Raw genomic sequence first — 26,732 nt, 5'->3', positions numbered from 1 at the left:
GGATGGGGAGGCGGAGCTCCCAGACCTGGCTCAGGTTGTCCCCTGGGTTTGGCCTCCCCTGCTACGGGCTCCAGCACTCTGATGCCCACTGCCCCAACAGATCAACCTGAACGAGAGCATGCAGGTGGTAAGCAGGCGGGTGGTGACTGTGGCCTACGGGGAACCCGTGCACCATGTCATGCAGTTTGACCCAGCAGACTCCGGTTACCTTTATCTGATGACGTCCCACCAGGTGAGGCCAGAGCCCCAGCCCAACGCCATCCCAGCACCAGCTGAGCCCTCTTGCTTGCCTGGCCTTTGCACACGCTATTCCTCTGCCAGGAGCACCCTCCTCTTCCATCCCCCTTATCTGCTAACTCCACCTTGTCCTGCACCTCCCAACACGGACCTCGCCTCTGCAGGGAAGCCTTGTCTCCCATGTTCCCCCATTAGAGTGTTGACCTTCAGTTTCCCCAGCCTTTCATGGCCCTCACCATGCTGACCATACTGCCTCCCCAAGGGAGAGGCTGGCAGTCTCACTGAGCTGGGCCCCCACCTCTTTCCCCAGATGGCCAGGGTGAAGGTCGCCGCCTGCAACGTGCACTCCACCTGTGGGGACTGTGTGGGTGCGGCGGACGCCTACTGCGGCTGGTGTGCCCTGGAGACGCGGTGAGGCTGGAGACCAGCAACACCTGGGCCAGGAGGACTGTGGGGGTGGGAGGAGCCGACCTGGGTCCTGACCCTGTGGTGCCGCTCCAGGTGCACCTTGCAGCAGGACTGCGCCAATTCCAGCCAGCAGCATTTCTGGACCAGCGCCAGCGAGGGCCCCAGCCGCTGTCCTGCCATGACCGTCCTGCCTGCTGAGATCGATGTGCGCCAGGAGTACCCAGTGAGTCCTGGGGGAGGCAAGACCCAGCTCGGGACACAGAAGGGAGCCTCCCTTCACCCTGTACCCAGGCCCTGAGAGGTGGAGACTCCCACCCATGGTGCCCCAAGGACCTGAAGACAAATAATGAGAACAGTGACAATGACTGGGCTTTCCTGACCAACTAGTAAGTGCCAGGCACATGCTCTGTGCTTGACGTCCACCTCTGTTAGGCCTCACATACCATATGAAGCAGATGCTCTTAACATCCCCATTTTACAGATGGGGAAACTGAGGCACCAAGTGGTGCAATGACTTGCTGCAGGTCGCACAGCTAGGGAGTGGTAGAGCTGGAATCTAAACTCAAGAGGCAGGTTCTAGAGACCCAGGAGGGAAGGTACCAGTTGGAGGCTAGGAGGATAATGAGTCCCACCCACCTTTTCCCAGAACAGGGGATGGAGGGAGGGACCACCAGGTGCCAGACTGAAATTTCTCCTTCTCAGAAACAGATAAACCTGCAGTGCAGGGGGCTGGGTCTCCCCCCGGCTTGTGCCAGGAGGGCTCTGGCAGGCAGCCTTGGCGGTGGGGGATTCTGGGCCCCAGCAAGGGGTGGGAGCTGAGGGTCAGACAGGTCTGGGGCTCGTGCATCCGGCTCTCAGTGACTTCTCTGAGGATGGGGGTCCTCTTCTTTCACCCTGGGGGGCTCTGACAGCCTGACTCTGGCCTGTAGCTGCTTGGCATCTGGGGCTCCTCTGCCCTGGCCCACCATTATCACACATCACAGAGTCCTTCCCTCATTCATTCAGTCATTTCATTCATTGAACAAATATTATGGAACACCTACGATGTGCCAAGCACAGCTCTAGACTCTGGGGACATATCAGTGATCAAGACAGACCCCTGGCCCCAGGCTTGTGAAGGAGGAGAATAGGCAAGATAAAACCTGAAGGTGATGCTAAGTACTGTGGAGAAAACAAAAGCAGAATGGGGGTGGGAAGCGGGTTGTGGGTGCAGATATCTCAGGCCAGGTCAGGTAAAATATGCAGGAGGGGAGCCAGGGTGAGCGTCTGGAAAGAGTGTCTGGGTGGAGGGAACTGCCAGTGCAAAGGCCCTGAGGTAGAAACAAGATCAGCTGCTTTGGAGAGTATTAGGAGATGGGGTCAGAGGTCACGGGGGCCAGATCATGCAGAGCCTTCTTGACCACTGTAAGATGATGTTTCATTTTGCAACTGGTGAAACTGAGGCTCAGAGGGTCACATGTAGGGCATAGTCCTCTAGCCCTGAGTCCTGGCCACCACTACCCCCTCCCCCAGGGGACATTCAGGCAGTGCCGGACCTCGGGTTGGTGCACAGCCCTGGGGCAGGCTGTGAGGAGCGTAGCCTGGGCCCCCAGAGCTGAGGGCTCCTTGCCCCCAGGGCATGATCCTGCAGATCTCGGGCAGCCTGCCCAGCCTCAGTGGCATGGAGATGGCCTGTGATTATGGGAAAAACATCCGCACTGTGGCTCGGGTCCCAGGCCCTGCCTTTGGTCACCAGATCGCCTACTGCAACCTCCTGCCGAGGGACCGGTTTCCACCCTTCTCCCCCAACCAGGGTAAGCATGCTCTGCTGTTGGCACAGCCCCGGAGGGGCAGAACGGTGGACTCTCAGGCATGGGGATGGCAGGGGGCCAGAGGTCACAGCTTATGATGTTGGTGGCAATCCCCTGCCCCCATGTCCTCTCCCTGGCTCCCCATCCATTCCAGACCACGTGACCGTCGAGATGTCTGTGAGGGTCAATGGGCAGAACATCGTCAAGGCCAATTTCACCATCTACGACTGCAGCCGCACTGCACAAGTGTACCCCCACACAGCGTGAGTGGCATGGGGGCTTGCCTCCAGGTGGTGGAGGGAGGAACGCATCCCTAGGAAGGGTCTTTGCTCTCAGGGGGGCCGGGGAAGGAAAATCATAGCATCATACATTCACCAGCACATTAATTCTTTCTACAATAAATGCATACTGCCTGATGCCTGGCCTCTGTGGACAGCCAGGTGGGACAGGGCAAAGTGCTTTGATTATACTCAGTTTAGTCTCCTAAAGGCCCCATCTCTTTTAACTCCCCTTTGTATACCTCTTGTACAGGCAGCTCACTACCTTAAGGACCCTGTCTTTTCCAGGCAGCTCCGACGATGAGAAAGACCTTTCCCTGTGCTGGGATCTGCCTTCTGGGTTCCAGTTCTCGGGACAGGGATGAGGTGAGGGGTGGGGAACCAGGAGTTGAGGGGCCTCCTTGTCTTCCAGCTGTACCAGCTGTCTGTCGGCACAGTGGCCCTGTTTCTGGTGCAGCCAGCAGCACTCCTGTGTCTCCAACCAGTCTCGGTGTGAGGCCTCACCAAACCCCACGGTAAGCCAGGCTAGGGGGCCCCTCCGCCTCTGCTGTTTCGTTACCTTTTTTTAAAAAAAATCACATGTTGAGGGCGTTTCCATGCCCTTGCATATTGCTCCGTAGCTTTGGTTTTAACAGCTATGTGGGGCTCTTCACATACTGTGGTGCATTTAACCCGCCCCCTATAGCTGGACATACTGATTACTTCCTGTTTTTACGTTTTGATATAGCCAGGGCACTGTGCATATCCTTGATGATTCCCTGAAGACCACTTCTTAGAAATGACCTGTTGGGGTGATAGTGTGGCCATAGTTTTATATCTTGAACTCAACTGCCTTCCAGAAAATCTGAGCCAGTTTACACCCCCACCTGCAGTAGGAAGGCCATTTCAACAACCCTAGGTGTTCAGGGCATTTGTCCTCAAGGCCTGTGGAGGTGATTCGTTTAAGGTCACCCACCCAGGCAGTACCAGACTTGGGCCTTAATCCAAGTCCCTCTGCCCCTGGAGCCCATATTCTCCCCTCTTGTGAAAATCAGGAACTGGGTGGAAAGGGCCCTGCCTGGGTTTCTGCACCAACAGTGGCGTCCCAAGGGTGGGTGGTGCTGCAGCTGTCCCTGGACAGGGAGGATGGGCTGGCCTCAGAAACCACACGCTCCCAGGTCCTCTTGCTCATGTCAGTCCCTAGGACCCTTCAGTCTGACCCGATGCTCGTCAGGGGCCACGCCTGCCCTGGCACTGCATGGTGGCTGGGTTTAATCAATTAAATGGGGCGGGAGCAAGAGGAAGAAATGTAAAAATGGATCAATCTAGGCTTTTTAGTGTAAAGATAAAGTAAAAATGGACATGCCACATACCTCGCCCCTGGTTGGTTTCTGAGATGTGTTCACTTTCCAGGTGGCCTGTCACCTTTGCCCAGGAAGCCTCTAAGGCCACTACAGTCCATGTCAGGATGGCCAAATGGGATGCCTGGGACCTTGGCTGGGGTGATGAGGCCTAGCCAGGTGGGATGTGCCAGGGTCCTGAGATCACAGCTCGTCCCCTCTCAGACGTGGCCCATATCAGAGCTGTGGGTGGCTGGGGTAGAGCACCAGGGCTCCTGTAGCTCATCTCTCCAGGAAAAGGCTGGTCCTGCCCATTTTCCAGATGGCACAACTGAGATAGCCAACATGGCACCTGGTGCCCTGGCTCCCTGCAGAAGGTCACTGGGGCCCCACCCTGGGCACACATCCCGGGGAAGCAGCCCCAGCACCCAGAGCCTCTGCAGTCCCAGCCTCTGCACTGGGCTCAGAGAATCTTCTCAGGAATCCCTGAAGCCCTGTCTACCCTGGCAGGTGCTAAGGAGGGGGCTCTTCAGGCCACGAGCTGGGGTGGAGGCATGGAGGAAGCCGGTCTGAGAATTACAGTAACTAGCAGAAGAGGCTGCCCCGGCCCTGCAGGAGGCTCTGAACTGATGCTTAATGTGGCATTTAATGAAGTGCCAGTTGGTCGTAGTGGCGCTGTGGTCTCTGTGTGGACAGCGGGCAGCAGGGTCTGCACATCACCTGGCCCCTCGGGAGCTGGGAGAAGTGTCCCTGGGAAGGCAGGTGCTAGGGCCTGAGCCTCCTATCACGTTTCCATTGTCCCTCATGGTCCCCGCATGAAAGACATGGGAAGTAGAGGATGCTGGAAGGAGGGCTCCAGCTTTGGGGGAGGCAGGGAGGAAGGTGGATGTGCGCCCCATTTGCAGGTACCTGGGGGATGAGGTAGCTTCCCTGGGGCTGGCTTCCCAGGGACCACTCATAGGGGTGGGTGGTCACTAGGGGCCAGGGGAGAGAATGGGGTGGTAGGAGCATGGGGGCAATTGTGGGGCCCCTGGGGGTACAAAGAGGTAGAGAGGGACCAGGCCAGGTGGATTCAGGGTCCCTGGGTAGTTGAGTGCCCTGACGGTTTGAGACACCACTTCTCCCCGCTGGAGTTTAGGAGAGGCTCTGCGAGAGCTGTGAGGACTCCTTCAGCCTCGGTTCTCTAGAATGGGGGTGAGCATCCACCTGGCCACAGGTTACAAGCGGCCAAGGGGAGTGGGGTGACCCTCAGGGGTGGTCCCACATCATTCGCTGCGGGGGCCCTCTTGTGAGAGTGCCTCCTGCCCTGTCACGCCTCAGCCCCACATCGGCACCTACCCACTGGTGGGCTGGGGCCAGGAGGACAGAGGCTGGGCCCCAGCCAGCTGCAAAGCAGATGTGGCAGTGGCTCCGAGGCCTGAGTGGAAACATGTGGGTTCCATGCCCTGGGATTCTGTGAGGTTTACACACAGCACAGGGCAGCCTGTGGTCTGCAGGGGGCCCGGGGCTGGCTCCGTCTGGGGGCTTTGCCTAGAGAGGGCCCCTCCTTGGTAGGAACACGGAGGCCCAGAGAATGTCAGTGGCTTGTCTGTTCTGGCATAGGGAGCCAGCAGCACCCGGGCCTGGCTATGCTGCTTCTCTAGCCAAGGCCCCTGAGATTTGCACCAGGCCCTGTCCCTAAGGGAACTCCCCACTCTGGTCTTGTGGTCAGCAAATGGTCTGGACGACTGGAGGGTTCCTGTGTTGCCCGTTCCACCATAGGCAAACTGCTTTGCTTCTGTGTGCCTCAGTTTCCTATTCTGTAAAATGGGTGCAATGATAATGTCTACCTCCTAGGGTTGTTGGCAATGGAATTTGGTGAATTTTAGAGTGCGAAGTGCTCAGAACGATGCCAGCAGAGGGAGGGCCGGATGGGCTGGCGGCTGCTGCTGTTATTAGCGTTTTATCATCACCAGTTCTTGTTGTTGGCATTTGCATCCCCTCGAGGTCCGCTTTTGGGCTGGGGTCCCTGAGGGGAATCAGTCCCTGTCCTGCCCTCATCTGATGTAGAATAAAGAAGCCTCTCATATTTTTTGCCAAGGCCTTTGGCCTGGCTGCGTGACCTCATGTGGACACACGTGGCCCATGGGCACTTTTGCTTTCTGGCCTGATTCTAACCCAGATCCTTCCACAGCCAGCCTTGGGAAGGAGGGCAGAGTAGGAAGTCCCTGGGCTGAAGGGTGGTTGGAGGCCCCTTGGCATGGGTGTGGCTGCTCCAGGGTCCCCAGTCCTGCCCTGCTCATGGTCCCAGCAGGTCAGATTCGGGAGCAGGAGGAGGCAGGAATGGCTCACCGGGGCCACCAAAGCTGGAGGACACAGGGCAGGTTGGGGGATCCATACCTCCCAGCTCAGAGCAGTCACTAAGGTGGACGTGGCGGGAACAGCCCTGCCCCTGGTCTCTGCCCCTCCCCCAGGCCTCAGTTTCTTATTCTGTACAATGGAACATGGACCCCAGGAGCCTGGAGACAGCAGTTCCCAACCAGACCTTGAATCCCTGCAGTGGGGCTTGACGTCCGCATCTTAACACGCGCCCAACTCAGAGGACCCCAGAGTCATGCGCCTGGGCTTCAGGGGCCAGCCCTGTCCTCCGCCCTCAGGCAGCTCGCTGCTCTTGAAGGCTCAGAATCTCCCCTTCCTCCCTTCCATCCTTCATCCCTCCTTCCTTCTTTCGTTCCCTCCCTCCTCCCCACTTCCTTCCTTCCATGAAGCAGCTGCTCTGCCAGGCCTCAGTAACTCCACCGCCAAACAAGGGCCAACCATGTGCTGTCTCCCCATGAGCCCAGGGCCCTTCCTGGGGCTGACACCTTCACCCAGTGGCTGTGACTTGTACCCAGGCTGTGGGGAGGGGTGTCCCCTGGGGACCGGTGGTACCTGGCCCTCTGAAATGTCCTCCTAGTATTCGGAGCCCTCCCTGTGCCTTTCCTGTGGGCTGTTTGGAAGCCCAGGGTTTCTCTTTTCTGAATCGCTTAACACGGGTCAGTCAGGAAGCTGGAGTTTCAGCCCTGGGGGCATGTCAGGGAGTGGGTGCAGCCTCCCTGTTCTACTACTGGGAAAGGTGAGGCCAGAGACAGGGAGGAACTGGGCCTGGAGCTCAGCCTCCTAGCCTCCTCTGAGGCCAGGAAGCACTCATGGAGGAAACTGGCCCCACCACTGGGCGGGTTATCCCATCTGCCTGTGCCCACCTTCCTCATCTTTAAACAGGGCCGATGCGACCTGCCCATAGGATGGAAGGCAGTGGTGGTTGGGAGGCATGGGGCCAGGGTGGTGGCCGTTAGGACTGAGTGACTAGTGTTCTCCCCAGGAAGGCAGGATGGTACTGGACAGGCTGGGGTGCAGTGAGTCCTCCCGCCTCTTCTCTGAAATGCCCCCGTGTCACCCTCTCCTCCTGTTTCCTCTACAGAGCCCTCAGGATTGCCCCCGGACCCTGCTCTCACCCCTGGCGCCCGTGCCCACGGGTGGCTCCCAGAACATCCTGGTGCCTCTGGCCAACGCTGCCTTTTTCCAGGTAAGTAGAGGTCAGGCCAGCGCCGGATGGGGCCAGGAGGAGGCCAGGGAGCACACAGGCCACTAACTGCCACCATGATCCAGTGTGACCCCTGCTCCGGGCCCACTGCAGTGCTTTGGCACCTGTGTGGGCTTTGCTTTTCTTTCTCTGAGTTTCCCCATTCTGCATGAGGAAGCCTCACTCTGACTGCATGGGGCTGCAGGAAGAGGAAGTGGTGAGGGCCAGGCCAAGGGGGAAAGCTGGGGACCAGCAGCTGCCAAGGGAAAGCCAGTGCCCCCAGGCTCTCCTGCCCCGTGCCGTAGCCGGAGGGTGGACGCTGCCCGTGTTGTGCCCTATCCTGTCCTCCCTTAGCCTGAGCTGTGACACTGGACACACTCACCCACCACCGAGCCCACTGCCCCGTGGGTGGCTTCCATGTCTTCCCTGCAGAATGACTAGAGAACCCCTCGGTCACCCCATTCCCCCTTGTCCAGATGGGGAAGATGAGACCCAGGAAGGAAAAGGAGATGACGCCAGATCACACAGCACAGAGCTGGACTTGTCCTTAGCTCTGGACTCCCCATCCAGTGCTCGTCTTTGCAACTAGCCCCGCCCCCACCATCTGGTCTCGGGGTGGGGGACGCAACTCCTTTCTGGACCCCTCCTGGAGGCGCGTCCTGGGTGGGAAGCGGTGACGAGTCCTGGAGGCGTGCCAGCCACCCCCCTTCCCAGCTCCTTGGAACTCGCCATCTGTTACTTCCATGGAGGAGCTGAGGCCCGTGAGGGCTCTCACACGTGGGGACCACGTGCCGGGCATCTGAGATGTGTCGGGAAGCCTCGTGGCAGGGGCTGGAGCTCTGGAAGGGTTAGGGTGGGGCCTGCTCTCATCCCTCAAGCCCCACCCTGCAAGAGTTAGGGCAAGCGCCTCCAGGAGCAGCCGGGGCGCTGGGCGGGTGGGCAGGATGGCTCTGCCCCTGGGCCGTGGGCGCCTGGGATGGGGAGGTGCGAGCCTGACTTGAGCCTGACTTGAGTCCTGCCGATTCTTCCCAGCTATGTGGTGGGGCAGTCTCCACTCTGACCGAGCTGCAGGGGCGCCTGCTCTCCTGCCCCCTGGGGCCTGCTCCTAGAACAGGCCCAGCGGTGGGGGCCCGTTCACTGAGCCTATATCCTGGGGAGCCCTGGGACAGGCCGGGTGTGCTGTTCTGAGGTGGCTGAGGACTAAGAGGAGGGACCTGTCTCCAGCTCAGCACGGCAGGGCACAAAACGGACTTTTGGCCCCATCAGCAGCCACTTTCCTGTGTTAGCTTCCGGGCTGGGACCCCAGAAGCAGGGAGGTTGACCTGCACTCTCCTCAGGGTGTCACATCTGCCAGCCACAGGGACATAAACAGGAAGCTCTGCCACGTGGCTGGCTGGGGGCTTGGCGTAATACACAAAACCTGAGGCTGTTCACTCAGCAAGTATGTATTGGTGCTGCTCCTGAGAGGGCCAGATGAGCCTGGGGAACTGAACCTTATGACATAAACGTTATTGGATACCTCCTGCATACTAATAATAGCAAGCACATATTAGGTCCCTACAGTGTGCAGCCCCCTGAGGTACACAATCTCCAGTTTTCCCAGCAACCCTATTCCCATGGTCCAGGAAAACCAAGCCTCAGAGAAGGGGAGTGACTTGCATGAGGTCACACAGCTGGGAAATGCAGAGGTGGGGTTTGAACCCAGGCCGGGGCTCTTCCAGCTGCTTTCTGCTGCCCTTGGGGGTGGTGTCAGAGAGGCCGAGGCCCAGCCCTGACCCTCCCCGGTTGTTGAGGGGACAGGTCAACAGCCAGGCAAGGGGCTAAGGGTGGTGCCTGGCACACAGGGTTTGGGGCGGCTCTAGGAGCGTCGTAGCGCCCCAGGAGACACCTGAATAGTTGCTGCTGAGGGAATGAATGAGGATTGAGTGAGGTATACCCCTTTGATTTGAGGGGAGCATCTGGGAAGGCTTCAGAACAGGGGGCTTTTAAGCTGGATTCTGAGGGCTGTGTTGAGCTTTGCTGGGTGGTAGAAAGGGAGACAGCTGTTCAGGTTAGGGGAGGACTCGGGCAAAGGCCGGGACAAGGGAGCCTGGCCGTGTTGGATGTCAGGGCATGTCTGGGCAGGGCCTGGTAGGGCGGGATGGGAGATGGGAAGGCTCGAAAAGCAGGGGAACCCTGCTGGGAGTGGAGCCTTAGGAACTGAATACAAGGCCCCGTTGGTTAGATCACTGGGGATGCTGGAGAGGCTTTTAGTGGTGCTGAGAGCATGAGGCCAAAGTCCTTGGCATTCCTGCACTGCTTGCCTCCCTCAAACATTGGATGTGATGGCCCGGAAGGGGATTTTGGGGGACGGGACGGCCCAGGCAAAGGTCGGACAGTTCAGCCAAGCCCTCTTTTCCCAACAGGAGCCCATGATGTCCTGCTTGAGTTAGAGGGCGACACATGCTGGCTTGGCTCTCCTCAAAACCGCTTCCCACTCCCTGTTTCCTACAGGGTGCAGCCCTGGAGTGTAGTTTTGGGCTGGAGGAGATCTTCGAGGCTGTGTGGGTGAATGAGTCTATTGTACGCTGTGACCAGGTCGTGGTGAGTGGGGTGACTCCAGCATGGGTGGAGGACGGGCCTGCATAAGTCCAGATGCTGTACCCCTCACCCCACCCTGCCTCTCTCTGCCTTCTGGTTCCCCCATCCCCAACAGCCCCAACTTCATCTGCCTCCGTGACACCCATCCCCAGCAGAACCCCAGGCACTACCCATGCCCCCTATGCTCTTTTCTGCCCTTTTGCAGCTGCACACAACCCAGAAGAGCCAGGTGTTCCCACTCAGCCTCCAACTGAAGGGGCGGCCAGCCCGATTCCTGGACAGCCCTGAGCCCATGACAGGTGGGCACCCCCAACCACCCCACATGGCCTCGGGGCCTCAGTGTGGTGGGTGGGTCTCAGCCTTGTGCGACTCATTCCAGTGGTTGCCCCAAAGCCGCAGATGTCCCACCCCATTGTTCCCCAGCGCACAGAGCCTCATATCCCAGCCATGCCATGCCATGCCAGGCTCCAGGCCTTGGGGTCTCCATGCATGCTTTCCCTTGCCTTCCTGGGCCTGATTGTTCTCATAGAAAAGAGGACACAGTCCTTCTGCAGAGTTTGTAGGGACCTGATGAGCCGGGGCTCGCCCAGCCTTGAATGCGGCATCTGGGGTGTGTGTGGTCAGCGCCCCTCGAGTGGCGGCTCTGCAGTTGCTGTGACTGTGTTGGGTCCACTCTCCAGGGGCTCCTCTGTTCATGGGGAGTCTCAGGCATCCCTGGTGGACGTGGTGCCCTCCAGATTCCCACCATGAAGGTCCCAGAATGGCCTTGCACACCCAAGGCCCCAGAGAACCTTCCCTGCCCTGCTCCTTGAGCTACTTGGAGGGTTTGAAGCCCCCAGGTCCTCATAGCCCACATTATTCAGGGATCCCTGGCATCCTGGGGCCCCGCCAGGGGTGATCAGACCCACTGAGGCCTGGGTGGGATCTGGCTCTGCCACCCACAGGCCTTGTGAGCTCAGGCGAGTCCCTCCTCTCTGAGCCTCAGCCTCTTCTATGTAAAGTGAGGCTGACCCCAGACTCCCAGCTGGAGTCTCTGTGAGGGGAAGGAAATCAGTGAGGCCGGGGCTGCACTGTGCTCAGCACAGGCCCCGGGGTTTGGGGAAGGGGCTAAGAACCTCACGGGAGGGATCCTGACCCCCAGAACCAGGACTTCCTCTGGGTGGGACACCACAACGATGGGTGCAGACCTCTTGTTGAGCTGTTGAGTGTGGAGGGGACAGCGGTGATGGGGCATGCACTGCAGAGCGGGGCTGACCGAGCTGCCCCGTGTCTCCCCAGTCGTGGTCTATAACTGTGCCATGGGCAGCCCTGACTGTTCCCAGTGCCTGGGCCGCGAGGACCTGGGTCATTTGTGCGTGTGGAGCGACGGCTGCCGTCTGCGGGGGCCCCTGCAGCCCATGCCTGGCACCTGCCCCGCCCCCGAGATCCGCACGGTAAGCACGCCCAGTGGAGGCACATGGCACCCGCACTCGGCACAGCTCATAGGCAGCGTCCACGAGGGTCCCACTTCCTGGGGACTCGAACACCGGCACATACACCGGCACATGGGTGCAGTATCACCTGTGAACAAAAGGAAGTGCTCTGCCTCACAGAGCTGACGTTTCAGTGGGGGAGGTGGACAGTAATAAATAAGGAAATGAATAAATTATAGAAGGCATTGGAAGTGTGGCGTGGAGGAAACACCGAGGGCTGAATGTTGTTAGTTTTGGGGGATGCCATGATCACTAAAGCCACCAATGACATGACCAAACATCACCCCTGGGAGCTGACCTCAGCATCCTCCAGGAGAACCCCTAAGCAACGTCCCTGGGCCCACATGGGCTCAGTAATGCACACACATATCCTCCTTGGCAGCATAGTGACCTGCCAAGTGGCCACTGTCCCAGCCCCACCTGAGCCCCCAGACCTTCCTCTAAGCAGTGGATCCGCATGCCCGTGCCCTGCTGGGTGCCTGTGACTGTGGGCAGAAGCCTGCTGGCCTCCAGCCTCAGACCCCATTCGCCCCTCTCTTGGGTCACCTGGCAGATTGAGCCCCTGAGTGGCCCGTTGGATGGCGGGACCCTGCTGACCATCCGAGGCAGGAACCTGGGCCGGCGGCTCAGTGACGTGGCCCATGGCGTGTGGATTGGTGGTGTGGCCTGTGAGCCACTGCCTGACAGATACACGGTGTCGGAGGAGTGAGTAGCCACGGTGCCCCCACCCACCCTCTCCAGCAGTGCCAGTCTCTGCTCTGTCCTCACCCCTCCCTCCCCAGCCTCCGTCCTCACTCTGCTGCTTTCTGGAAGCCTGTTGCTTCGTGGCCTCAGGGACTGTGCTGAAGCCATTCCCACCACACATCCTGCCATTTCTGCTTGGGGCATCTGCTTTACCCTTCCAGCTCTGGCTCTGATGCCAACTCCTCTGGGAAGCCCTCACAGGCTGCCCTAGCCCAGCCGTTCTTCCACCTAAGCCTTGCTCTGAGGAAAATCATTTAAAATTAAAAAGGATGGGGCTACTGGCATGGTTTAGAGATCTGTGACTGGCCCAGAGGGGCCCTAGGAAATATGCGTGAGCAGAGACTGAGCTGGCTTTCCTTTTGGGAGGCCATGCGTCTGGCACGTGGAAGAGCCGTCATCTACCAGCCCAGCAGACGTTCTCATGATCAGAGACTGTCTTGTCCCAGCCCCTTGTCTTATAGTTGCAGAACTGTGGGAAACTCATGGGATAAATTGTACATAGAAGGCATTGGAAGTGTGGCGTGGCATGGAATGGGGCGATCCCTGAGCCTGGCTCCAGGGTGGCCGTGGGGGCTGAGGACTGCTGGCCACTCCCACTGACCACAGCACCTCCCCTCAGGATCGTGTGTGTCACGGGGCCAGCCCCAGGGCCACTCTCAGACATAGTGAATGTGAACGCCTCTAAGGAGGGCAAGTCCCGGGACCGCTTCTCCTACGTGGTAAGGAGGGCTACAGCCCACTGTCCCGCCTGCCCAGCACGCACGCTCCTGGGGGGCTGGCCTGAGGCCCAAACACCTGCCTTCCTCCCACAGCTGCCCCTGGTCCACTCCCTGGAGCCTCCCATGGGCCCCAAGGCCGGAGGCACCAGGATCACCATCCACGGGAATGACCTCCATGTAGGCTCTGAGCTCCAGGTCCTGGTGAACGACACAGACCCCTGCACAGAGCTCATGTAAGCCTCTGGGCCTGATCCACCCCTTCCAGTCCAGAGAAATCAACGGGCTTGGGGGCTGGTGGGCTGGAGGTGACATCCTTGAGCCAAGCCTCACCTGAGTCTTCATTGACTGTGTCCCCTAAGCCAAGCCACTTCTCTCTGAGCCTCAGTTTCCTCAGCTGGCAAGAATAGTACCAGTAATTGGAAGAAGGGCTTTGTGCCGGGTATACAGTAGATGCTCCGTAAGTGATAGCTATAATGAGAATGGTGTTGATTGCACACATTCAGATCTTCTGGCTGGCCCAGGGGTGTGGTGAGTGGCAGGGGTGTGGTTGGAGTCTCTTGGCGAAACACCTTTGTCTTTATTATGTACTTATTGTGTACCAGACCCTACTAATGGGCATCGCTGGGACACCAAGAGGAGCACCACGTAGCCCTCAAGGGAAGGGCAGACACACCCACAGGAAGTAGGAACATCCAGTGGGATTGGGAGAAAAGTCAGCTTCACCAGGGGTGGAGGCGGGAGAGAAGACCTGGGAAGGCTTCCCAGAGGAGGTGGGATGGGGCAGAATTTGGAAGTATAAGGAAACAGCTAGGTGCTAAGATGAGTTGGGACCAGTCAAGGAGGCCTTGAACCCTGGGCCAAGTGCCTGGGCCTGTGCCCCAGGTCTCAGGGGTATTGGCGGTGGGTTAGCAGCAGGAGGCAGGCCCTGCTGATAATCTGCTGCTCCCCCAAGGCGCACAGACACCAGCATCACCTGCACCGTGCCTGAGGGGGCCCTGCCGGCTCCGGTGCCTGTGTGTGTGCGCTTCGAGCGTCGGGGCTGCGTGCACGGCAACCTCACTTTCTGGTACATGCAGAACCCAGTCATCACGGCCATCAGTCCCCGCCGCAGCCCTGTCAGGTGAGACTGGCACCCCGCCCTTCCCCCAGGCTCTCTGGGGCTGCAGGTGGACTGATAGGTTTTGCCGTCCCCTGCAGTGGCGGCAGGACCATCACGGTGGCTGGTGAGCGTTTCCACATGGTGCAGAATGTGTCCATGGCCGTCCACCACATTGGCCGGGAGCCCACGGTGAGGCAGTCAGGGGCCTGATGGCTGGGAGGGGGTGGCCCAGGCACAGCCAGGGCCCTAACTGACCAGGCCTCCTCCCACTGCATCTCTGTCCCCTCTTCCTCCCTCTGCCTCTGTGTCTCCTCAAACCTCACTCCCCCCATTTCTCCATGTCCATCCGTCCCTCCTGCACCCTGGTCTCGGCCCCTGGCCCTCATGCACCAGCTCTGCAAGGTTCTCAACTCCACCCTCATCACCTGCCCGTCCCCCGGGGCCCTGAGCAATGCATCGGCACCAGTGGACTTCTTCATCAATGGACGGGCCTATGCAGACGAGGTGGCTGTGACTGAGGAGCTACTGGACCCCGAGGAGGCACAGCGGGGCAGCAGGTTCCGCCTGGACTACCTCCCCAACCCACAGTTCTCTACGGCCAAGAGGGAGAAGTGGATCAAGCACCACCCCGGGGAGCCTCTCACCCTCGTCATCCATGTGAGCACGGAAGGGGCCAGGGTAGGCGGGGGCAAGCTAGCCAGCCTCAGCCGTGGGCCTTGGGAGCACTTCTCCACAAGCATCCTCCCCCTTTGCACCCACAGAAGGAGCAGGACAGCCTGGGGCTCCAGAGTCACGAGTACCGGGTCAAGATAGGCCAAGTGAGCTGTGATATCCAGATTGTCTCTGACAGAATCATCCACTGCTCGGTCAACGAGTCCCTGGGTGCAGCCGAGGGGCAGCTGCCCATCACAGTGAGTGGATGGGGTGCTGGAGCAGGGCAGACCCGGCCCCCACCCCTGGCCCATCTGCCAAGCATCTGCCCCTTACCCAGCACCTGAATTCACTGAGCGTTTTCACACTCAGTAGCTCAGTCCAGCAAAGCAAAGCAGAGCTTTATATCCCCACTTGACAGATGAGGAAACTGAGGCCCAAGAACTTAGTGACCTGCTTGAGGTCAGTGATGGGCCCCATCTGGACCTGGACCATCAGAAACCATAAGAAGTTGTCCCTACCCCACTTGGCGTCTGTCCTAGAGCCTGGGCTGCCAGGCACCATGTAGAGGCATGGAGGGCAGGGGAGCAGGAGGAGCAGAGAGAGGCCAGAACGTGGGATCTTTTCTGCACTGTATCTCGTTGCATGCCTCCTGGGATGGGGAGCTCACTCTCTCCCAAGCAACACGTGCCCCCCCAGGATGGCTCTGACTGGGAAAGCTTCCTTTCACCTGCATCTCAGTCCCAGTCCTGCCCTCTGGGTCGTCATACCTCACCTACCCTCTGGTCCCAGGGCAGCCCTGCAGATACTTGGGGACAGCAGCCAGGCCCCGTGAACTGCTTCCTCTGGCTCACTCACTACTCCTCCCAGGCTGTAATGATAATCACAGCCCCCTGTATTGAGCCACCTCTGTGCCAGGCCCAGGACCAAGGGCTTGACAAGCCCTCATTTAGCCCTCCCAGTGTCCCCAGGAGGTGGACATTGTTATCTCCATGTTATCAGTGTGGCACCTGAGGCTCAGAGGTTAGGTAATTTACCCAGGGCCACACAGCAAATGAGGAGCAGAACCAGAGTGTAAGTCCAGGAAAGCTACAACCACTTTCCCCAACCTCTACACAGATCCAGGTAGGGAACTTCAACCAGACCATCGCCACACTGCAGCTGGGGGGCAGCGAGACAGCCATCGTCGTGTCCATCGTCATCTGCAGCGTCCTGCTGCTGCTCTCCGTGGTGGGTAAGGAGCCCCACCCTCAGGACACCTTGGAGGGCAGGCTTGCCACCTTGCTCCAGCCCCTCTGAAGATTGGCAGATGGAGGCAGGCGGGATGGGATGGGGCACAGCTTGAACAAAGGCTTGGCCACGGGAACAGGTTAGGCACCCAGAGGTCGGGGGAGGTGTGCCCCGGCTCTAGCACCAATGGGTAGAAGATGTTAGATGGCTGGGGGATATGCTGGGCCCAGGCCAAGGTCCCTGAATCTCAAGCAGAGAAATTTGGAACCATGTTCTCCAGTCAATCGAGAGCTACTGAAGGTGCTTAAGAAAAGGTTACTTAGGGAAAATTAACCTACATGTCTGGTGGGCTGTATCGCTGTTAAAATAATGGTCATGATAGTAAAAGACTCGATGTAGCAGAGAAACTGGAGCCATCATACGCTACTAGAGGGAATAAAACAGAGTGCAGCTGCTTTGGAAAACATTTTGGCAGTTTCTTAGAATGTGAAACATAGAATGACCCTATGACTTACGAGCCAGCAGTTCTACCCCTAGCTATCTGTTCAAGAGAAATGAAAACGTAGCCACACAAAAACTTATACACACATGTTTACAGCAACATAATTTATAATAACCAAGAAGTCAAAACAGCCAAAATGTCCATCAACCAATAAATGGATAAATGAAATATGATCTATTCATACAATAGAAAATTATCCGTAAAATATGATCTATTCATACAATGGACAGTTATCCATAGAAAGGAGTGGAACTGATCCATGTCACCATGGGCATGCACCTTGAAAATATTACACTAACCAAAAGAAGACTCACTGAAGGCTGCATATTGTATGATGCCGTTTATATGAAATGTTTAAAATAGGGAAATTCATAGAGACAGAAAGCTGAATGGTGATTGCCAGGGACTAGGGAGAGCATGAATGGGGAGTGACTGCTGAATGTCTACGGGTCTTCTTGAGGCAGTAAAAATGCTCTAAAATTAGCGGTGATGGTTGCACAACTCTGAATATACTAGAAACCATTGAATTAGGCCAGGTGCAGTGGCTGATGCCTGTAGTCCCAGCACTTTGGGAGGCCAAGGTGGGTGGATCACTTGAGCCCAGGAGTTCAAGACCAGCTTGGGCAACATGGCAAAACTTTATCTCTACAAAAAAATACAAAAATTGCATGAGCATGGAGGCACGAGTCTAGTCCCAGCTACTCAGGAGGCTGAGGTGGGAGGACCACCTGAGCCTGGGAGGTGGACGCTGCAGTGCACTGTGATCGTGCCACTGTACTTCATTCAGCCTGGGCAACAGAGTAAGACTCTGTCTCAAAAGAAAAAAGAAAAGAAACCATTGAAGTATACACTTTAAATCACCGGATTATATGGTATGTACATTATATCACAATAAAGCTGTTTTATTTTTAAAGTGAGTATATTCAATGCAGAAAATTTTTGGAAAACCTGAAAGATGATAAAAGGAAAAAATACCCATCATTAGTACCCTGTGTATTTTTGTATATTCCCTCCCAGTCTCTTTTCTGAAAATACTATATATTAATAGATATTTTAATACATTATATATACATTCCTCCCCACCCCAGAAAAGGTTATAATGTAAGACTGCTTTGTAATCTGCTTTTAAAAGTTTCTTAATTTACAAGTAACACCTGGTCATTGTAGAAGGAATAGAAAATGGTGAAAAGCAGAAAGTAAACAGAAGTCACCCAGAATCTTCCTACCCAGGAAAGCCACTGTTAACCACTATTTCACACACACACACACGTATTCCTGTTTCTTTTTCTTTTTTTTTAAGGGGGCTAGACAAATTCTAACAGAGCTGTAACACTACACATTTCTTTTTCTAACAACAGGTCATCAGGCATTGCTTTGCTGGCCATTCCCCAAGCCCTCTGCCCAGGGGAGAGCTCCCCGCAACTCCCCACCCCCCACCCCAACCCTGCCCAGGAGGGAGACTGCAGGGCCTCCTCCCACACCCTGCCCAGAGGAGCTGGAGCTGAGGCCAGCGAGCAGAGCCCCAGGCACTGCATACAGCAGGCGCCAATAAAAGCTTTCCAAAGGGCACTAGAGGCCTGACCTGCCTCTCCACTGCCCGCAGCCCTATTCATCTTCTGTACCAAGAGCCGACGTGCTGAACGTTACTGGCAGAAGACGCTGCTGCAGATGGAGGAGATGGAATCTCAGATCCGCGAGGAAATCCGCAAAGGTAATGGGCTGGGACCCTGCAGGGCTGGGCCTCCGCTTTCCCTCCTGGGGGATGGGTTCTCGGGCCACTCATGGCTGTCCACGTGTCCCCCAGGTTTCGCTGAGCTGCAGACAGACATGACAGATCTGACCAAGGAGCTGAACCGCAGCCAGGGCATCCCCTTCCTGGAGTATAAGCACTTTGTGACCCGCACCTTCTTCCCCAAGGTCAGCCTGAGCCTGAGTCTGCCCCGAACCTGTGCCAGCCACCTCAAGGCAACTCTCTGAGCCCTGCCAGCCTAGAGGGTCCCTTGAGCAGTGCCAAACCTGCACAGCTGTCCACAGCCGTCCTGGCTACTTGTCCTGGCCTGCCACGCGATGGAGGGTTGGAGGCAGATTCTTCACTCTTATTCTCTGCTCACTTGATGTTTAACTGTCCATACGGAAGCCAGCTATAGCCCCACTCTCCTGGCCAGCTGGGCCTGCCTCTCCCCTTTTCAAGGTGGGGCAGAAGCGGCCAGGGTTGTCCCAAGCCAGCCTCTCTCCTCCCTGTGCCTCTTCCCAACCAGGCTTCCCTTGGTCTCTACACTCCCTCCTCCTGTCCAGTGGACTCCTGCCCCACCCCTTCCATGCCTGTCACGCCTCCCCTTGCCCTTCCAGGGTCCACTGCCCTCACTCCCTCCTAGTGGTACCACCCTCCGTCCCCTGTCCACACCATCCCCCACAAAGCAGCCAAAGCAAGCCCATGTTTGACTACATCATTTTTCACGAAACCAACCCTCCAGTGGCTTTTCCCAGCCTCAGGCTAAAGCTCAGACTCCCAGCCTTTCTGCCTCAGTTTCCCCCATTGCACATGGAGCTGCTTTTGCTTCCCCTTAAGCCTTGTGCTGTCTGGTGTGGCCACACTCCTGGAATTCCACAGCCCCCGGGCTTGGCCCACTGCCTCTTATTCCTTTATAGGGAGCTAATTCTGTGCCAGTTTCCCCCAGCAGCCCAAGCCGGTGCCCTTTCTGTATGAGTGACCTTTGCATGCCAGCAGGGGGTGTCCAGCCCCACTGAGATGCTGGGGGTCTGCCTCTGCAGTGTTCCTCCCTTTATGAAGAGCGTTACGTGCTGCCCTCCCAGACCCTCAACTCACAGGGCAGCTCCCAGGCACAGGAGACCCACCCACTGCTGGGAGAGTGGAAGGTGAGTACCCCCCAACCCACACACAGTGGGCTACTTCAGGGCATCCCTGCTCCTCCCTGGGTCCCCTTTCCAGTTCATCTAATCCATTGATCCCTGTCATGTGGAGGCATCTGCCATTGTAAGGCACTGAGGCCTCCATCCCAGGAGGCATTCAGGCAGCCATTCAGGGTGTTCTACGTGCTGCCCCCCAAGGCCAGGTAGAGCAAACAGGATGGGACCCCCCCGCCCGTACACCCACTCCGCCTGCTGCTTAGAAAACGGAAGGTGAGAGTCCCTCACACTGGGATGCCAGGTTATCTCCAGGCACCCTCACTCTTCTCTGAGCCCCACTTTTCAATTCAACCAACCCATTGTTCCATATCACAAAGGTTACGAGGCATCCACCATGCAAGGTAATGAGCTCCCCATCCCAGGAGGCATACAAGCAGCCATCATAAGCACTGGCTGTTAGGCTAGACAGGGACACTGGGCCCCTCTGGACACCGCATCACCAGTTGCTCCCACAGATTCCTGAGAGCTGCCGGCCCAACATGGAAGAGGGAATCAGCTTGTTCTCCTCGCTACTCAACAACAAGCACTTCCTCATCGTCTTTGTCCATGCGCTGGAGCAGCAGAAGGACTTTGCGGTGCGCGACAGGTCAGGCTGTGATGGACTGGGGTGGGGTAGGGAAGAGGAGCCTGTCCAAGGCCACACAGCATCAGGTCCTAGGTCCTGGGGCTCTAGGGCTCCTGACACCCCCATATTCCAGCCCTTTCTGGGCCTGGATGCCTGAGACCTTGGCTCACGGGGCACGGTGGTTGCTGCGGACGTAGAAGAAGGTGGCTGTTTCTCCGGGAGGATTCCAGCCCCACTCACCCCTCGCAGGACCCACCCACACAGGCACTCCTGGGACCGCTGGGCCCAGGGATGAGGCGGCACTGAGACCCTGCGACCCACAGCTCCTAGGGCCTCAAGGCACAGCTGACACCTGCCTCCTGCTCGCAGGTGCAGCCTGGCCTCGCTGCTGACCATCGCGCTGCACGGCAAGCTGGAGTACTATACCAGCATCATGAAGGAGCTGCTGGTGGACCTCATTGACGCCTCGGCCGCCAAGAACCCCAAGCTCATGCTGCGGCGCACAGAGTCTGTGGTGGAGAAGATGCTCACCAACTGGATGTCCATCTGCATGTACAGCTGTCTGCGGGTGAGGCCGCCCGGGGACAGACAGAGCCCAGGCGGGGGATGTGGCAGGGACGCAGCAGCAGTGACCCCACGGCCTCCCAGGCCTTCCCTGGCACCCTCAGGCCAGCTCTGCCAGGAGGGAGTGTTGCATGAGACAGGCCAGGCCTGTAGGACCTGTTATGCAGAGCGGGGAGCCATGGCCCAGGGGAGGCCTGGCTGGCTTGCTGCAAGGGCTCAACAGATGCTTGGGGCATAACGGAGGTTGTGTCAGGGGCCTTGTCCCATCCGTGGTTTGCTCAGTCATCCACCCTTCCCTGCTCGGGATTCAGGAGATGAAATCAGCCCCTGGCTGGCCCTTGAGGCTCTCCCAACCCTAGGGGCGAGACGTGGAAACAAAATACAGAGTGGCCAGTGCCTTGCAGCAGAGCTCAGCTCATGAGGCCTCCGTCTGTCTGGAGGCTTCAAGGTGGCTTCCTGGAGCAGGCGACCCTGTGCTGAGACCTAAGAGAGAGAGCCAGGCGAGGAGTGGTAGGGAGGGTGCTCCAGGCATCAGGTATAGCAGGAGGGCAGAGGCCAGGAGGAGGGGATGTTCATGGAAGGAATGGAAGGAAGGCCAGAGAATCTTCCAGATGAGAGTGGAGGCTGGGAAGAGGGTGGGCCTGGTAGCCAGGGCCTCCTGCATTCTGCCAGAAGGACCCCCATAAGCTCTCTTCTGCAGAGCAAGTGTTGCTCAGCCTCTGGTCTTGTCCCACCATCCAGCTGCCCTACAGTGCCAGAGGCTAGAGGGCTGCCTGGAGGATTGTGGGAGAAAGGTTCTGCCTGGAGCCCAGAACCAGGGCCTCAGATGTTCTGGTTTTTTGTTGTTGTTGTTGTTGTTGTTTAATTTTTGAAGAGATGGGGGTCTTGCTTTGTTGCACAGGCTGGTCCCAAACTCCTGGCCTCAAGCAATCCTTCCGCTTTGGCCTCCCAAAGTGCCAGGATTACAGGGGAGAGCCACTGCACCCAGCCAGGATGTCCTGGGCTTGAGTCTGATCTTTGGCACATCCCAGCTGTGTGACTCTGGGCTACTCATTGCCCTCTCTGGGCCTTGGTTTCCTTCTGTCAAATGGGGCCTCTGCCCCTGAGCCGGGGGCTTGAGGGCCATGTAGCTTGAGGGAGCCCCACAGCTCCTCCTGGGGGAAGGGGGTAGTGGGGTGAAGCAGAGGCAGGGTCTGGGAGGGGCCATTGGGGTGCTTCCACCTTCCGCGGGTTGCCTCACTGTGGGCCATCAGGAACCACAAGGGCCACTGTGGACCCTGGACCTCACTCCCCTGGCTTCTTTCTGTGACCTCAGCCAGGCCTTCCCCTATGAGCCTGTTTCCTCCTCTAGAAAGCAGGGAATCAGTGCCTCCCACGCCCCAGACCTGGAGAATTGGACCAGGACTTGGGCTGGCAGGCTGCCTTCGTAATCTTTGCCAAATCTGCCTAATACTATTATGTACTTAATTTTTCTTTAAATCCTTTTTGGTGGATAGTTAAGTAAAACTATCCCAGTAGGACACCTGGGTCCCTTGCTGGGCAACGGCCTTGAGAATCAGCTCATGGCTGTGGGTCCAGCAGAGCCATTGCCTGGAGGGTCACCCTTGGAGATGGGCAAGAGCAGGGACATTGCGCCCCATTCCGCCTGAGAATCCACGGTCATCAGCCTGCAAGTGGGGTCGAGGCCACATCGGTGTTCCGGGTCCACCTAAACTCACCCTTGGGGCTGCCCACTTAGGAGAAAGTCACAGGCTTGGGAATCAGCCGAGCCAGGTCCGATTCCTGTCCTGCCACTTCCCAGCTGGGTGACCCTGGGCAGGTCACTTGCCCTCTCTGAGCCTCGGCACTGTTGGCTGCACAGTAAAATGATACTGCGTATCCGGAAGGGTCGCTGGGATGAGGCAATGAATGCCCCCACCCACAGCTGGTGCTGTTTAATGAACACAAGCTTAGGGTCCGTGGAGACACCCTGGAGAGGAGAGTGTTACACCAGGATCCAAAAGTAGACTAAGGGGTTGGGAGACGGGGGCGTGAAGGTGTTTGGCCCAAGGCATGCGGGCTGGAATACAGAGGGGGCCTTGGCCCTGATACCCCCGTGCACCCCAGGAGACGGTGGGGGAGCCATTCTTCCTGCTGCTGTGCGCCATCAAGCAGCAAATCAACAAGGGCTCCATCGACGCTATCACGGGCAAGGCCCGCTACACACTCAACGAGGAGTGGCTGCTGCGGGAGAACATCGAGGCCAAGCCCCGGGTGAGTCGGCAGGGTGGGGAGGGTCCCAGGGCTGGTGCGTCTCGGCCTACGGCATTGACCCAGCCTTCCTGGGCAGGGCATGGCTGCCTGGGCACTGGCATAGTGATGGCAGCAACTCACTGACCTTTCTCTCCCACTCTCCCCTTGCAGAACCTGAACGTGTCCTTTCAGGGCTGTGGCATGGACTCGCTGAGCGTGCGGGCCATGGACACTGACACGCTGACACAGGTCAAGGAGAAGATCCTGGAGGCCTTCTGCAAGAATGTGCCCTACTCCCAGTGGCCGCGTGCAGAGGACGTCGACCTCGGTGGGTGGGAATGGGGGCAGAGACCCCGTGCCAGGTGCTTCAGCTGGGGCTGGCCCCTGCCTTGACGGGAAACACTCCCCACCTGGCATGGGTGCATGAATGTGGGGACACTGAGAGGATCCAATGAGGCCCCCTCGGCAGAAACAAAGGGAGACAAGTCCTGCAGTGTGAGTGAGCTACAGACAACGGCAAAAAGCCTTCAGGAAAGGCTTCCTAATTCCTAAAGGAGGGATGCTGGAGTGGGGTTTATTTGTTTGTTTGTTTGTTTGTTTGTTTGTGAGACGGGATCTCATTCTGTCACCCAGGCTGGAGTGCAGTGGTGCAATCTCAGCTCACTGCAGCCTCGACCTCCTGGGTTCAAGTGATCCTCTCATTTCAGCCCCCTGAGTAGCTGGGACTACAGGTGTGCACCACCACATCCAGCTAATTTTACTTTTTGTAAAGATAGTGTCATGCTATGCTGCCCAGGCTGGTCTTGAACTCCTGGGCTCAAGCGATCCTCCTGCCTCAGGCTCCCAAAGTACTGGGATTACAGGTGTGAGCCACCACGTGGGGCCTGGAGTGGGTTTTATAGGATTCTTGGTTAGGCCGAGGGTTTCATCAGCAACTGTAACATTAACAACCCTGCAGACAAGGCCGTTTCCAGAGCTCCTCCTCTGTGCCCTCCACCCTGGCACCTTCACTTTGTACCCTCACACTCTCTCCCCCAGCTCTTTCCTGCCTCCCCGTTTTATGGACGGGAAAATGGAGGCTCAGAGAGAGGTATGGCTTGCCTCATTTTGCATGGAGAGAGCGAGAGGCCTCTCCCTGTGTGGCTGGGCCGGTACCCACCCCGCAGGCCCAGCTCCCTGCCCAGACCCTGATGGCCTGCTCCTTGTCCCCCAGAGTGGTTCGCCTCCAGCACACAGAGCTACATCCTTCGGGACCTGGACGACACCTCAGTGGTGGAAGACGGCCGCAAGAAGCTTAACACATTGGCCCATTACAAGGTGCAGCCCTGCCCCCCTGCCCTGCTTCCCCACCCTCGTGCCCCCACCCCAACCTCCAGCCTCTGACCTTGGCCTCTCCCCTCCCATCAGATCCCCGAAGGTGCCTCGCTGGCCATGAGTCTCATAGACAAGAAGGACAACACACTGGGCCGAGGTAGTGCGGGTGCACGTGGGAAGGAAGCCTAGACCGCATGTGGACAGGGGCTTCCATCCCATGCCCCGGTGGGGAAACTGAGGGTCCGAGAGTCAGGGCTGGCCTGGGCTGAGGCCTCCTTGGTGGAGGCTGGGCGGGGCCAGCCTCCTCTGACCCAGTACTGCTGGGGCAGGGCGCACACCAGGCCTCCTCAAGCTGATTTCCTGCGGCAGCTGGAGAGAGGCCCCGGGAGGGCGGGATGCAGTTCCGGGAGGTCTGGGCAGTGGCCAGGCCAGAAGGGGGGCCAGCATGCCCATCTCAGCCTTGGGCCATGTCCCTGCCTCAAGTGCCCCCTCCACAGCCTCAGACGCCCCAGGCACAGCCGCCTGGCTGCCAGCCCGGGCTCCTCTGGGTCTCGGGGTCCCCTCCTGAGGTTGAGAGCAGAGTCTCGGTCTCTCCCAGCAGCCTGGGAGTCTGGGCTGGCAGGAGCGCTGGGCTCAGGGGTGGGGTGGTGAAGGAAGCCACCTCTGCCTGCCTGGGGCCCCTCCTCCCCCGTGGCTGTGTCCTGTTTCTCTCCACCGCTGTCCCTCCCTCCAAGTCCCTCCATCCCTGCGGTCACTGTGTGTGTGTGTCTTTCTCTCTCTGCCTCACTCTGTCTCACTCTCTGTGTGTCTCTGGGTCTCACTTCTCTGTCTCTCTCTCCGTCTCTCCCAGACTCAGTCTCCCCATGAGTCTCTGCATCTCTGTCTCATCCTCTCTGCCTGTCTCTTTGGATCTCTGTCTCTGTTTCTCTCCCCATCTTTCTGTCTTGTTTCTGTTTCTCTCTCCCCATCTTTCTGTCTTGTTTCTGTTTTTGCCCCCTTTTTCTGTCTTTGTTTCTGTTTCTCTCCCCATCTTTCTGTCTTCATTACTGTTTCTCTCCCCTCCTCTCCCATGTTTATTTATTGTGTTTTTCCTCTCGCAGTGAAAGACTTGGACACAGAGAAGTATTTCCATTTGGTGAGTGCCCAACCTCGGCCCCGGGGGATCCAGCCCCTCAGTGGGTGTGGCCTTGGCTTTCTGTGGCCCTGGGCCTCTGGGAAAAGTGCTCCCGGCCCTGAGAAAGGCTGGAGGTGGGGGAGTAGGGATGGGGCCCAGAATTAGGAGGGAACCACAACCCTTGTGTGCTAAGAAGCATGGCAGAGCCAGACCTCCCACAGGCGGCCGAGGATGGGGCCTGGTGCGGACACTGACCACTGCCCGGCCTCCCAGGTGCTGCCCACGGACGAGCTGGCAGAGCCCAAGAAGTCTCACCGGCAGAGCCATCGCAAGAAGGTGCTCCCAGAAATCTACCTGACCCGCCTGCTCTCCACCAAGGTGGGTCCGGCCTCAGTCTCCCCTCCGTGCAGTCGGTACAAGGCTCCAGCCCCAGCCCCAGAGGGTCATTGCTCAGGGCCAGCTGTGCACACATGGCTGGAAGAGGGGTGTGAGTTCTTCCTGTTTCCCCTGTGGGGCTGGAGGGGCAAGAGGCTGAAGGCTTAGGGTCCCACTTGAGGCATTTCTCACAGCCAGGAAAAATGCCTGACAGACACTTCTATGTTAGCCCACGTAACAGGGTACAGCGGAGGCCCAGAGGGGTCAGTGATGTCCCCAAGGCCACGTGGCTCAGTGGCAGCGCTGGCACCCCACAGCCCATACTCTGGTGCCTCCAGTTCTGGACTATACCTGCCAGTGCCTTGATTAGTCCTTTCAGCGGCTCTGTGAGGCAAGTTTCGGATGCTCACTGAGGCCGGAGAGGCTCGGTGACCAGCTGATGCCGTGTGGCTTCCTCATTCAGCAGCCTGGGCATTTCAAGCGCTGCAGAGCCACCAAGGGTGCCCACTAGCCCTCTGCACGTGGCCCAGGGCTGACGGCGTTCACCCCACTCCCCCGCAGGGCACGCTGCAGAAGTTTCTGGATGACCTGTTCAAGGCCATTCTGAGTATCCGTGAAGATAAGCCTCCGCTTGCTGTCAAGTACTTTTTCGACTTCCTGGAGGAACAGGCTGAGAAGAGGGGAATCTCGGACCCCGACACCCTACACATCTGGAAGACCAACAGGTGGCGGGTGGGGGGCCGTGTGGACTTCACTGTGCCATTGGGGCCCCTGTGGCAGGGGGTTCAGAGTCTAGTCTCTGGCCTCGCCTGCTTGGGCTCAAGCCCTCCTCTGCGATTTCCTAGCTGTGCGTTCTTGGATGAGTGACTTAGCCTCTCTGTGCTTCAGTTTCCCCTCCACTGTAAAACGCGACCCTTGTTAATGGTAGGAATTAACTAGAAGAGTGCCCAGAGCATGGTCTAGGTGTTGCTCTTACTATCATTCTCCCACACCCCTCTCAGGCGGGTACCTTCACAGATGAGCACACTGAGGCTCAGAAGCAGTACCTGCTCAAGACCACACAGCCTGGG

General features: G+C 58.0%; 1 protein-coding gene across 1 annotated transcript in view; it reads left to right on the top strand.

Annotated features, from left to right (window-relative positions):
- The window catches only part of PLXND1 (plexin D1), a 50,765-nt gene that overhangs the window by 20,004 nt on the left and 4,029 nt on the right, over positions 1 to 26,732 (top strand). The window contains exons 3-32 of the mRNA XM_023215995.3: positions 101 to 232; positions 548 to 648; positions 739 to 868; positions 2,261 to 2,438; positions 2,590 to 2,698; positions 3,126 to 3,228; positions 7,472 to 7,576; positions 10,067 to 10,156; positions 10,359 to 10,452; positions 11,432 to 11,586; positions 12,179 to 12,330; positions 12,989 to 13,088; positions 13,182 to 13,321; positions 14,041 to 14,208; positions 14,286 to 14,376; positions 14,581 to 14,844; positions 14,949 to 15,098; positions 15,958 to 16,072; positions 18,174 to 18,281; positions 18,375 to 18,487; positions 19,343 to 19,447; positions 19,954 to 20,084; positions 20,433 to 20,631; positions 22,734 to 22,880; positions 23,031 to 23,187; positions 24,073 to 24,176; positions 24,267 to 24,330; positions 25,274 to 25,308; positions 25,561 to 25,665; positions 26,224 to 26,387. Of these exons, the coding sequence (XP_023071763.3) occupies positions 101 to 232; positions 548 to 648; positions 739 to 868; positions 2,261 to 2,438; positions 2,590 to 2,698; positions 3,126 to 3,228; positions 7,472 to 7,576; positions 10,067 to 10,156; positions 10,359 to 10,452; positions 11,432 to 11,586; positions 12,179 to 12,330; positions 12,989 to 13,088; positions 13,182 to 13,321; positions 14,041 to 14,208; positions 14,286 to 14,376; positions 14,581 to 14,844; positions 14,949 to 15,098; positions 15,958 to 16,072; positions 18,174 to 18,281; positions 18,375 to 18,487; positions 19,343 to 19,447; positions 19,954 to 20,084; positions 20,433 to 20,631; positions 22,734 to 22,880; positions 23,031 to 23,187; positions 24,073 to 24,176; positions 24,267 to 24,330; positions 25,274 to 25,308; positions 25,561 to 25,665; positions 26,224 to 26,387 (3,809 nt within the window). The remainder of the gene's footprint in view (positions 1 to 100; positions 233 to 547; positions 649 to 738; positions 869 to 2,260; positions 2,439 to 2,589; positions 2,699 to 3,125; positions 3,229 to 7,471; positions 7,577 to 10,066; positions 10,157 to 10,358; positions 10,453 to 11,431; positions 11,587 to 12,178; positions 12,331 to 12,988; positions 13,089 to 13,181; positions 13,322 to 14,040; positions 14,209 to 14,285; positions 14,377 to 14,580; positions 14,845 to 14,948; positions 15,099 to 15,957; positions 16,073 to 18,173; positions 18,282 to 18,374; positions 18,488 to 19,342; positions 19,448 to 19,953; positions 20,085 to 20,432; positions 20,632 to 22,733; positions 22,881 to 23,030; positions 23,188 to 24,072; positions 24,177 to 24,266; positions 24,331 to 25,273; positions 25,309 to 25,560; positions 25,666 to 26,223; positions 26,388 to 26,732) is intronic.

The sequence above is a fragment of the Piliocolobus tephrosceles genome, chromosome 2 (genome assembly GCF_002776525.5).
Source record: "Piliocolobus tephrosceles isolate RC106 chromosome 2, ASM277652v3, whole genome shotgun sequence".
NCBI lineage: Eukaryota > Metazoa > Chordata > Mammalia > Primates > Cercopithecidae > Piliocolobus > Piliocolobus tephrosceles.
This window is presented reverse-complemented; position numbering and strand designations above follow the sequence as displayed.